The following is an 11,260-nucleotide window of genomic DNA, read 5'->3' on the forward strand; positions in this document are numbered from 1 at the left end:
AATAGTAGTCTGTAATAACAAAAAAAATCAAACAAGTATTCACATATAAAATTCTTAATCTAAGAGTTAAACCTCAAAAGCCAAAATTAAGCATCTTGGTCAAAGATTAGGCATCATGGTGGGTCTAATTGGGCTATTAATTTGTCATTATGGATCTACTTTGGCTAGCCCAAATAAACCCATCATCAAAACCACTCTAGCCCAAACTCATTAAAATTCGAGCGGATTAGACGCGACATATAAGTTTGAGCTAATTTTGCCACCCCTATAATATTACTATACTCCGCGCAAAGGTAACATGACGGAATATTACAATATAATTAAATATCTGGCTAGTATGGAAATCACATTTTTTTCCCACTCTTTGCATATTAGAGAGCTTACATTCTGTGCAAAGCAATCAACTTGTTCACAAAACAAGCCATTACTAAAAACTAATATACATGACAATGTCAAATTGACTTACTACTAGTCATAAATTGAACTCTACATCGATCCTTCCTCAATGTTCGCGCTTGACACTTGTAAATGGCATCCTATTTTCTAGCAACTTCACTTTATCGCGCAGTTCTTGGTTGATAACAGAAGATTCCTAACCAGAACAAGGCGAAAATAAATGAAGTTGGGACAGTCACATAGTCTTTGCATAAAGCTAAGAGGGAGCAAATTAGTAATAACAGAATAAATGACAATTTTACCCTTGATCGTTTTCGTTCTTCTAATAGCATGTGAGCTAAATTATCATGATTGCTGTTCAAATCTGTTATCAACCTTTGTGCTACTTTGAGCTGATAGTATGTGCAATTAGACGATTAAAAAAACTATGTTATACGAGGGACAAAGATATCGAATATCAATCATCACTTACTTGGCCTTCTAGGCTTTTATTCTTGTCTCTTTCATACTGCAGATCGCGTAAAGCCTGTTGTAAACTGCAGGAAGTAAAAACAGATATAACTCCGTTAAATTTGTGAGGAAAGAGCATCGATTGTTCAACTTATTGAGTATTTACTGACCGATCCTTAGTAACGTGATCCTCTTCTCTCAAGTTGGATGAAGTATCTTGTATCTGTTCATAACGGACATGAGAAGAGAGTTATCCAACAGACTTAGAAAAACTTGGAGTAGTCGGGTGTATTTGCATTTACCTTTACACCCAAATTCGTTGAAATTTGACGAGTTGGCCTATTTGATAACTCTCTCCACATAGTCTGGTTTGTTGCTTGTATCGAAGAGTGGACTTGTCCTGTCTTGTGTTCTCCTCCAGTGAATTTTGATCTTGATTTGTCGTGACTGGTTGTAGGGACATCACGACTAGTTGTAGGGACATCACGACTAGCTGTATGGGCATCACGACTAGTTGTATGGACATTACGACTGTTTGTATGGACATTGGAGGAAAATCGGGAACATGAGTTGCTTTTAGCAGAGGTATTTGTTTCATCCTCAGAAGAGACACTGTGCTTTACATTGCGACGATCAGCATAACCAATTTCATGGCAATTATCACGCCTGTTGAAGAAATCTCCTCAGTGAAACATCGTAAATGAAAAGAAAACTTATATAATGTTGAGAAGAAGAAATCAGTTGAAACATACCAATACTGCTTCTGCATAAATTGTAAACGTGCCTCGAGTCTAGCAAGCACAATCGTTCGTTCAAAATCCTGTTTATCATGAGCTGGTTTTACAAAATTAGCTTCTAAGACGCCTGTATCACGCAAGAAAAACAGAAGGTGAAAATAATATCAACCGTCGTTTCACTTAATCACACTGATTACTCATGAAAATAGTACCTATCGCTCCACGACCATCACTTCCAGCAGCATTCCACACCCTCCAAAAAGGCTGACAAAAAACGAATACATCAGCTAAGCAGAGTAGTCGAAAAGAAGAATACTGCACACATTAGCTAAACTTAAACGTATTGGTCCAACTACTGACATCTATAAGATAGTCGATTTACCAAGGCCTACTCCAGCCCGTGATATTGATTTCTCACGTGATTACTCAACTAATAGTTATTATCTCAGAAAGTCTGAAGAAGAATAAAATTGAGACTTCCTGAGATAATAAGTAACCATCTGAGAAATCAACGCCAATATTATGATGTGTTGAGTGAGGGAAAGGTAACCTTAATGAGCCGATTCTTGTGATAAACGCTGAAACCTTGAACATCGATGTGATGTTCTGCATCCTTTACAAAACCAATAGTTACCACAGCGACCGCCTATTATGAGAAAACCAGTAATTGTTAGAAAATCCTAAACTGTCAAAAATACTTGAAAAAAATATCTAAAATCATCAAACTTGGAAATTTAGAAGATAAAAAGAGGTTACATTTGGATCTTTGGATGTTTCGTCACCAATGGGTTGAGGTCTATACGTATTCTTCTTGGCATGATTCATATCGTCAACCAAATTATGATGCTCAACATCTTTCCCACGCAAAATGATTCGAAATCCAGGAGCAAGCCTCAAATACAAAATTGAAGCATAACTCTGTAAACACAAGCAAATTTAGTTTAACGCGATTCTGTTATACTTTTTCCTACACCTTGTTAAAAGTACTAACCAACAAAATGAACGTGAAGTCGATTTTGCAGCAGCTATCTCTGGTTTGCAAATAAAAACTTTAATTCATAATATTTACCCTTAAAGAATGTTGATAAGTTAGAAAATGCTTGGAGTTGGGATATATTTTTGCCATCTCAATCTTCTTCTCGTCTCGACTAACACCCTTTATTTGAATGTCCTGAAGACGATACAAAACATCCAACAGTTAAGAAAATGACGATAGGATATGGGTTATGCAAGAAGAAAACAGAATACTACATGTGGATCGGTGTCAAAATCAAGTTCAGTTTCTCCTTTTTCATCCTCCCAGAGATTGTAGATGATAATTCGTGTTCCTTGATTATCCAACAATTCAAACTACAACAACGAAGAACGATAACAGTAGGTACATATAGTTAGTACACGTTAAAAACCAGAAAATACGCGCCAGAAATGAAGATAGTTCTTAGTTTACCTGCAGGAAGAGATCCTCTTCACTTTCAAACGGAGACCATTGTACTATCGTGTCTGAATTTCTTTTCCAGTCATCAACTGAAGATCGAACCAACATTTCCCAAATTTCTCCTCTCTTTACAAAATCAATCTTCACATTACCAAACACAAAAACCGTATTAAAAGTTCTACGAACATGATAAATCATAGAAGCCATGAAGCTAACTCATACCATAGGAACAACGATATCTTCTTTTCCTGTGTTCCTTAAGAACGTATATGACAACATTCCAACACTTTGTGTTGTGCTACACAACATAAAAAACAATACATTACTTCTATAACTCCGATGCTAAAATCAATCGTTAGGAAGAGAACTATATAAGAAACAAGAAAGTAAAAGTTACTAGCATGATAGAAGTACCTTAGTCCGTCCTTTCCCTGACAACGCGAGAACACAATCACATCTCCCCCGAGTCTCATACTACTTGTTTTGAAACCATTTCCGTCTTGCAAAACATAAGAAAACTATTAGGCAATTGTTGCATACCGAAAAACAGTTTCACTCCAAGCATATTTTTTAGTCACAGACGAATAACAGAACAAAGATGGTTTGGTTGTTACAACGATATATATATATAAACTCACATTGGCCTATAGTATTTGCTAATTTGCTTTTTGCTGAGTATCCGAGAGACATGCATTGGCGCATTTTGTCAGGAGTCATGCCACCACCATTATCTGAAGTCCAATTTGTAAAAGAATTAACTCAAGGAATTACAAGAACGCGGAATCTCCCAAAAAACTCTTAAGAGTCCAAATAACGAACAACTCTAAGGAGAGTCGATGACTATACCTTCAACTAATATCATTTTACCCTTCTCTTTCTTATTGTCAAGAACATCTACGCTAACATACGTAGCTCCATTGCAAACCTGGAGGGAATAATATATTAAAGAAACGAAAGGAGGGAGAACAGAGAAGGACATAAAGGAACAGGACACCACAACATGTGTACCTCGTCCATAGCATTATCAAGAAGCTCAGCAAAAGCTGCAAGATCGCGAAAATATCAACAAAGAGAAATCTTCCAAATAGAATTGAGGAACATGAAAGTAAAAAAGGATCAAACTTTACCTCCCAACGCCCATTTATGACTCGTGGCATTTGAATGCAAGAATTTCGGATGAACTCTCACATGATCCATGCCTTCTGCACATATGAATGAAATCAAAGTAATATGAAGAATGCTCTTCAATTGTTCGAGAGTAACTATAGGTTCAATCTAGTCAACTACACTCTATATTTCATCTCAAATTCAAGTTATTCATGTGTATACATAGCTACATTGTGCAATTACTTCAAAAACTATATAATAGGCAAGGACAACATGAGTAAATATAGTATAGATAGTCTAGAAGAAATTGTACATATATACTATATGTTGAATCATGTTACTTTTTCATATTACTATTACTTTTATATACTTCTCGTCCTTTGATTTCTATTACTATATATATGTTGTTTCTAGACTAAGTACTTCGATTAGCCTACTATTTTGTTGCAATTACTGTCAATTTTTCATATTAGTATTACTCTTCTAGTTCTTGTCCTTCAATTTCTGCTACTATCGGTTGTTTCTTCTACTTTAATTAACCCTATAATTTTATTGTAGACATAGTCATGGTCAATTTTTCATATTAGTATTGCTCTATAGTTCTTGTCCTTCACTATAAGAAAACTGTAAATTACATAAGGATTTTCTTGGCGATTAGTATGAAAATTTGCAGGAAAATAAGTTTTCTATAAATTTTCATACTGATTTCCAGAAAAATCCCAATGTAATTCACATTTTTCTCATAGTGCTTCAATTTTCTACCATATGTTGTTTCTTGTACTATTTTGTTGTAGTTACCGTCAATTTTTCGTATTAGTACTACTCTTCTAGTTCTTGTCCTTCAATTTCTACTACTATCTATTGTTTCTCGTACTTTATTTAACCCTACTATTTCATTGTAAACATAGTTATGGTCAATTTTTCATATTAGTATTGCTTTATAGTTCTTCTCCTTCAATTTTCTACATAGTTATGATCAATTTTTCATATTAATATTGCTTTATATTTCTTGTCCTTCAATTTTCTACTGTCTGTTGTTTCTTGTACTATTTTGTCCTCTATACCCCACTTGTATGTTTAGACCGCGCACATTATTAAAAATTCTGACTTCACCACTTGTCTCTCTATACCCCACTTGTATACCTCACTTGTATGTTTAGACAAAGCACATTACTAAAAATTCTGACTTCACCACAATATGAAAATTAATGAATATTGAAAACAATACCTGCATGACCAGCAGCAAAACCACCATCAATCCCTTCATAATCACCAGCTTTCCAAAATTGCTTAGTAGATGTAACAACAACTTTTTCTTGACTCACTCTAAATTCATTATTATTTCTTACAACAACTTCAAGTGATTTGTTAAAAGCCAAGCGCTCTTCTGGTGGAAGTGGATCAAGAAATCCCACTGGCAAAGCCGCTTCAACTTTCATCTTTTTTGACGGACTCCGTCTCATATCATTATCATTATCATCATCATCATCATCACTATCACTATCGAAAAAACGCGAAAAATTACTTCCTTTTATCCCTCCACTACTACTATTTACACAAATCATTGCTGTATTTTCATCATCTATATCATCTACATCTATGATTTCTTGCTTTATCTGGTGAGTAGAACTCATGATATTGTCACACACACCAAAAAAAAAATTAGAATAAAAAACTAGGGTTTTTTTTTGTGGATTTTTTTTTTTTGTTGATGATTAAAAGTTGTTTGTGTTTGGAACAAATTGTGAAATTTATTTGACGGTTTTTTTTCCCTTAAATATGTGAAAAAGAATATTAAACCGTCTTTTTACGTGGTTTAGGATTTATAGAGTTATATATAAAGTTGGCGCCAATGTGGAGTACATGGCCATGCTAATTAAATTAAATTTAATTGAAAAATATAATTATAGTTTGTCAAAATATTAATGTGAATTATTTTTTTTTAAATGTTATTTTGTAATGCTTAAAGTATAAGTATTAGTGTTTTTTTAATTTGTATATTTGTGATTATTAGACCTCCAATAGAAAGTGTTGATTAACATTTTTATATCCTTTAAAAGTGAACGTATTAAGTATTTGTTATTATTTTTATCGAATTCATTTTAATTTTGTATAGTTTGGATTTTTTCTTTTTGAGGTGGAGTGAAGAACCCTATCTGGTGAGCTCTATTGCGACAGACTCGATTCAAAAGGTATTGAGAGGGATTGATCCCGGGTCATTTGTGTAGATAACCACCCTCCAATCCAACTTAGTCATCTCGAAGGACGAATATGAACATTATTGAGGACTAAATTCGATGAATCTTTTTCTTCTTTTATCTTCCCCTAAAGAATGTGAACATTGAAGACACAATTTGATGAATTATTTTCCCTTTTTTAGTGAAGAATATAAAGGAACTTATTATGGTGAATTTTTTTTTCTTTTAACTTCCCCTTTCAAGTGAAGAACATAAATATTGAGGACTTAATTCAGTAAAAATTTCTTCTTTAATTTCCCCTTTTGAGTGATGAACAAGAACATTGATGAGTTAGTTCAATGAACTTTTCTTCTTTAACTTCCCCTTTTGAGTGAAGAACATGAACATTGAGAATTTGATTCGTTGAATCTATCTTCGTCATACTAAAATAATGTCTTTCCTCACATTTCGTTCCAACACAATTAAATGTCTCATGATTTATAAAATTAGCTTAGCTTGCCTCCCTTATATTAGGTTTGTTCAAAATCAAGCTGAAATCGATAAGTCGAATCGATAAAAAAGTTATTGATTTTGTAGTATTGGATTATGGATTTAGTGATTTTGATAACGATTTTGATTTTTTTTGTTATTGGGTTATCAATTTTTAACGGTTTGAAGTTTTTTCTTAACGAGTTAATTATCGATAACTCGATTATATTTGTTTTACTGCTAACTAAAGTTTTGACTATTATAAATTTTTCGGTATTTAGAAAAAGAAAAACTGCATAAATAAGTCCCTAAATAAATACTATAAATGATAGTCGGATTTTCGACTACATGATGAGAATTTATATCACCTTATTTAATGTTCAAGACTTTTGAAGAAGAATCTAGAACGTTCAAGAGTTATAAAAAAATGAAGAAAGATCGCTATAATCTAGAGAGAAAAGTCTAGAAATATTCTAGAAAATGTAGTTTTAGAATTAGGTAGTTAAAAGACCATTCTAGAATACATTAGAAAATTGCTTTAGCTAGATTCTTCCATCACCACCTATAAATAGAGGTGGTTCATTTGTGGTGTAACCAACCAAGCTAGAAAGCAAGCAAAAGAGCAAACAACAGGTTAGTGAAAAATAAAAGAGAGTTGTCAGAGTGTGAGTGCAAGAAATATTGTGCGTAAGAATAGTATGTCTGAAGCAGGTCTTTACTTTGCAATAATCAAATTCAAATTATGAGATAGTGATTGATTCCATCCCCAAATTCTGAATTCATTTCAAGAACTCATTCTCAATTGTTACACTGAGAACAAACATGATCATCCATTTTTAACCTTCTAACTTTTTGTTGTTTTAGCATCTGTTGGTGATGTGGGTGTTTGATCCATTCGATGATATCCCATAACTCCTGGGCAAGAAAGTAATATTTCATTTTCGTGCTTCATGATCGATGGTTGTTTGTATTGAGCTTCTTAACACTATTAAAAGTGCTTGTAAAATCTGTCATTTGATAAGTGCCTCGTGATTTATTGTCAGTCTCCAATACTAGCTTGTAGAATCTCCTTTCCTTTGAGTTGTTATCTTTCTTTATCCACCAGGATTTGAATAAGTGGTGTCAAAGCTTGATGGATAATAAAATAAGGTAGTATCTCAAATGAAAGGAGATCCTACAAGCTACTATTGGAGACAAAATCACTAGCTAGTTATCAAATAACGGATTTTACAAGTACTCTCAATAACGTTGAGCTATATGAGAAGCTCAACATAAACAACTATTGATCATGAAACACGAGAATACAATATTACTTTATCAATCATGAATTATAGGCTAGCATCGGTGGATCATACACCACACCATCAACATATGCTGAACCAGCAAAGATGGAAGGTCAAAGCTGAAAAGGCTATGTTTGTTCTCAATATAACAATTGATGATGAATTCTTGCAACGAATTAAGAATGCCAAGACACCCGAAGAGTCTGGGGACACTGGCAACAATTTTCACAAAGAAAAATGAGTGTGCTTACAAAGGTTTGAAAATGAGCTTTGTCAATGTTACAACAAAATATGATGATCAATCAATATTTCTAAAAGGTAAAATTTATAGCTAATGAAATATCAAATTTAGATCCAGAAAATGCTATCACAGAAATAAAAATGAGAAGAATAATTTTTCATGGTCTAAGACTGGAGTACAAAAACATAATTACAGTCACACATCGGTGGGCCACAAAACCAACTTTATCTGAGTTGAAATTTATTTTTTGCAAATAAAGAAGACTTGGAGAAGTCATTATCAATTTTTCTTAACGATGAAGATAAGTCCTAATTCAGCAAAATAGAATACTATAAAAAAGAAAAGTGGAGAGAAGCTCACGTTCATGGAGAGACTAAAAGAATCAATATAAAAAAAGACAATGACAAAACAAGAAAGCGAAATGCTTCAACAACAGTCAAATAGAGAAGTTCTACAAATGTGGAAAGAAATAACACTAGGCGAGTGACTACTGATACAAAAGAGGTAAAGGTGACATATCTATTTCTTCTCAAAATAAGAAGAAGAAGGAGGTGGAGGAGGAGCACAAGCGGAGGTGGAGGAGAAAGATTAAAGTAAAGAGGAGGGGGGGGGTGAATTAAAATTCCCTTAAGTCAACTTCCTGCTCTGGTCAGTCTACTCACCTGCATGTTAGTAAAACAGATAAACAGTAATGATAAAATGAGTAAGTAAATAATATAGAGTGTTTTTATACTGGTTCGGATCACCGATGTGGTGCCTAGTCCAGTCCCCTTGGGTCACAAGGTTTTCCTTAAGAGCTTGTTGAGAACTTGAGTGTTACATAATGTTACGATTAAGAACCCGTTTGATATGCAAATCAGACCTTCTTCTCTGACACAACCTCTACCTGTATAACCTATACTCAAATCTTTCTTCTTTTTTTTTCTTTACAATTGTTCACTGAAAGGTGTACAAAGTTTTATGAAAGATAAAAGAATATTACAATATAAATTCAAGTGAAGTGTGTGCTTCACAACTAAGGCTAGGCGAGGATTATATAGTATTTGAGGACTGCTCTTGTTAAGGAATAACCCAAGGAATTTTTATCTCAATCAAGGATAATTGACACATTCCTTGATTGAGGCGATTTACTGATCCATGTCCATATCAGATATGTGCATGTTAAATCACTTATCTATACTTCTTCATATTGCTGGCTTGATTCTTGTCTGATCAGTAGATCTTAAGTTCTTGGCGTGATTTGCTTCTCGATTTTGCTTAACTTGGTTGGCTTGATTTCTTTCCTTTGTCTAGTCAGCATATTTTGGATCTTTGACTTAATTTGCATCTCTGCCTTATATGATAGCTTAAAACAAATATTCTGTACATTGATTCTAATTCCTTAGATTGATGTTTTCCTTTCTATTAATTCAATCATATATTTGTTTCCATCTTGTTGTTGTCTGTCAGATCACTTCCTTTTTGACATCAATATCTTTATGAAGTAATTGTAATATTTGCTTTTCATGTTGGTGTTATTTTGCTTGGATCCTTTCTTTATTGGATCTCCATTCCTGCGAGAATTGTGGGTAGTGTGTTAAGTGTCATTATCAGAATTTACATAACATTAAGAAGTTAACAAAAGATAGGGAGGAGGAGAGCAGGTTGACCCATATATATTAAAATAAATTATTGGAGCTTATTACTTTTTATTTATAATTATTACTGCTTTTGTCCCTAATTACTTGTCTACTTTGAATTACACCTATTAAGAAAATAATTATTGACATAGTGAGTTTATCATTTTATCCCTATTTATTGTGAAGTGGATGAATTAAAAACTTAATATTGAAGAAGTTTTACCTTTTTCAGATTAATTAATTGAGGATATAATAGGTAAAAAAAGTTTCCTTTCTTGATTTGTTAAAATGGACAAGTAATTACGAACAACTATAAAAGGAAAAGTAGACAAGTAATTAACCACATAGGGAGTATTCTTTAAAGAAATAAAAACTACCGTAAAAAGTGTTTGTCGGTGTTGAGTCCATCCCACTTTTTGGTCAACTTTTGTTATTCAATTGATTCAAGTAATTGTTAAAAAGAAATAGTAATTAGAGTTGAAAATAAATGATTTGGTGGTTGACAAATTGGTAAGATTTGCAACCTTTGTCTGACTTTGCTATATTTACCTATGTCATTAGTGACATAGGCATGATTTTATCCTTCTATAAATAGAGCATTCTTGCTCATTTGTAGAATACATCAAGTTAGAGAGAAAAACCATTTTGAGAGAAAAGTGAGGTATTCCATAGACTATATAAGAAAAATAGGCTGTGAAGAAAAATAGTGTCACGACTCAAAACGGGCCGCGACTGGCACCCACACTTATTCTACTATGTGAGCGAACCAACCAATCTAATCCCCAACATTTCAACCATAAATAACAAAATATAATGCGGAAGACTTAAAACTCATTAATGAAAACCGATTAAATAACTTATAAAAACTCTACTATTTATTCCCAAAACCTGGAAGTCATCACCACAAGAACATCTATCCTCAAATTACTAATCTAAGAGTATCTAAGAAACTAAAATAAGTAAAAAGCTAGTCCATGCCGGAATCTCAAGGCATCAAGACATGAAGAGGAAGATCCAGTCCAAGCTAGAAGCAATAGCTCACCCTGAAATCTGGCTTGATGAAGACTGGCTAGAGTTGCGGCTGAGTTGAAGACGATGGCACGTTTGCTGCACTCCACAAATGACAAAGAAAGAAACATACAAGTAGGGGTCAGTACAAAACACAAGTACTGAGTAGGTATCATCGGCCAACTCAAAATAGAAAACAGTATATATCAGATAATATCATAAATCAACTACAATACTCAACATGTAGCAACAACAAGTTCTATAATCATTAATAAGCACCGCCAAGTTCACCCATGAGGACTCAAGCCTCAATACCAT

At 33.5% G+C, this 11,260-nt stretch overlaps 1 protein-coding gene across 1 annotated transcript; it reads right to left on the bottom strand.

The window, feature by feature from the left end:
• Window positions 1–268: 268 nt before the first annotated feature.
• On the bottom strand, window positions 269–5,791 carry LOC107016713 (protein MICRORCHIDIA 7-like). The gene is made up of 19 exons (XM_015217103.2): window positions 5,354–5,791; window positions 4,146–4,220; window positions 4,027–4,061; window positions 3,865–3,943; window positions 3,657–3,749; window positions 3,433–3,517; window positions 3,241–3,316; window positions 3,031–3,159; window positions 2,835–2,933; window positions 2,653–2,754; window positions 2,340–2,501; window positions 2,134–2,229; window positions 1,796–1,847; window positions 1,599–1,710; window positions 1,149–1,512; window positions 1,017–1,069; window positions 869–932; window positions 699–788; window positions 269–592 (listed from the first exon to the last, which is right to left on the bottom strand). Exons 1-19 carry the CDS (start codon window positions 5,757–5,759, stop codon window positions 503–505), a joined length of 2,262 nt encoding a protein of 753 aa, XP_015072589.1. The 5' UTR covers window positions 5,760–5,791; the 3' UTR covers window positions 269–502.
• Between the last annotated feature and the right edge of the window lie 5,469 nt (window positions 5,792–11,260).

This window comes from Solanum pennellii, chromosome 1, assembly GCF_001406875.1.
Source record: "Solanum pennellii chromosome 1, SPENNV200".
NCBI classification, from domain to species: Eukaryota; Viridiplantae; Streptophyta; class Magnoliopsida; order Solanales; family Solanaceae; genus Solanum; species Solanum pennellii.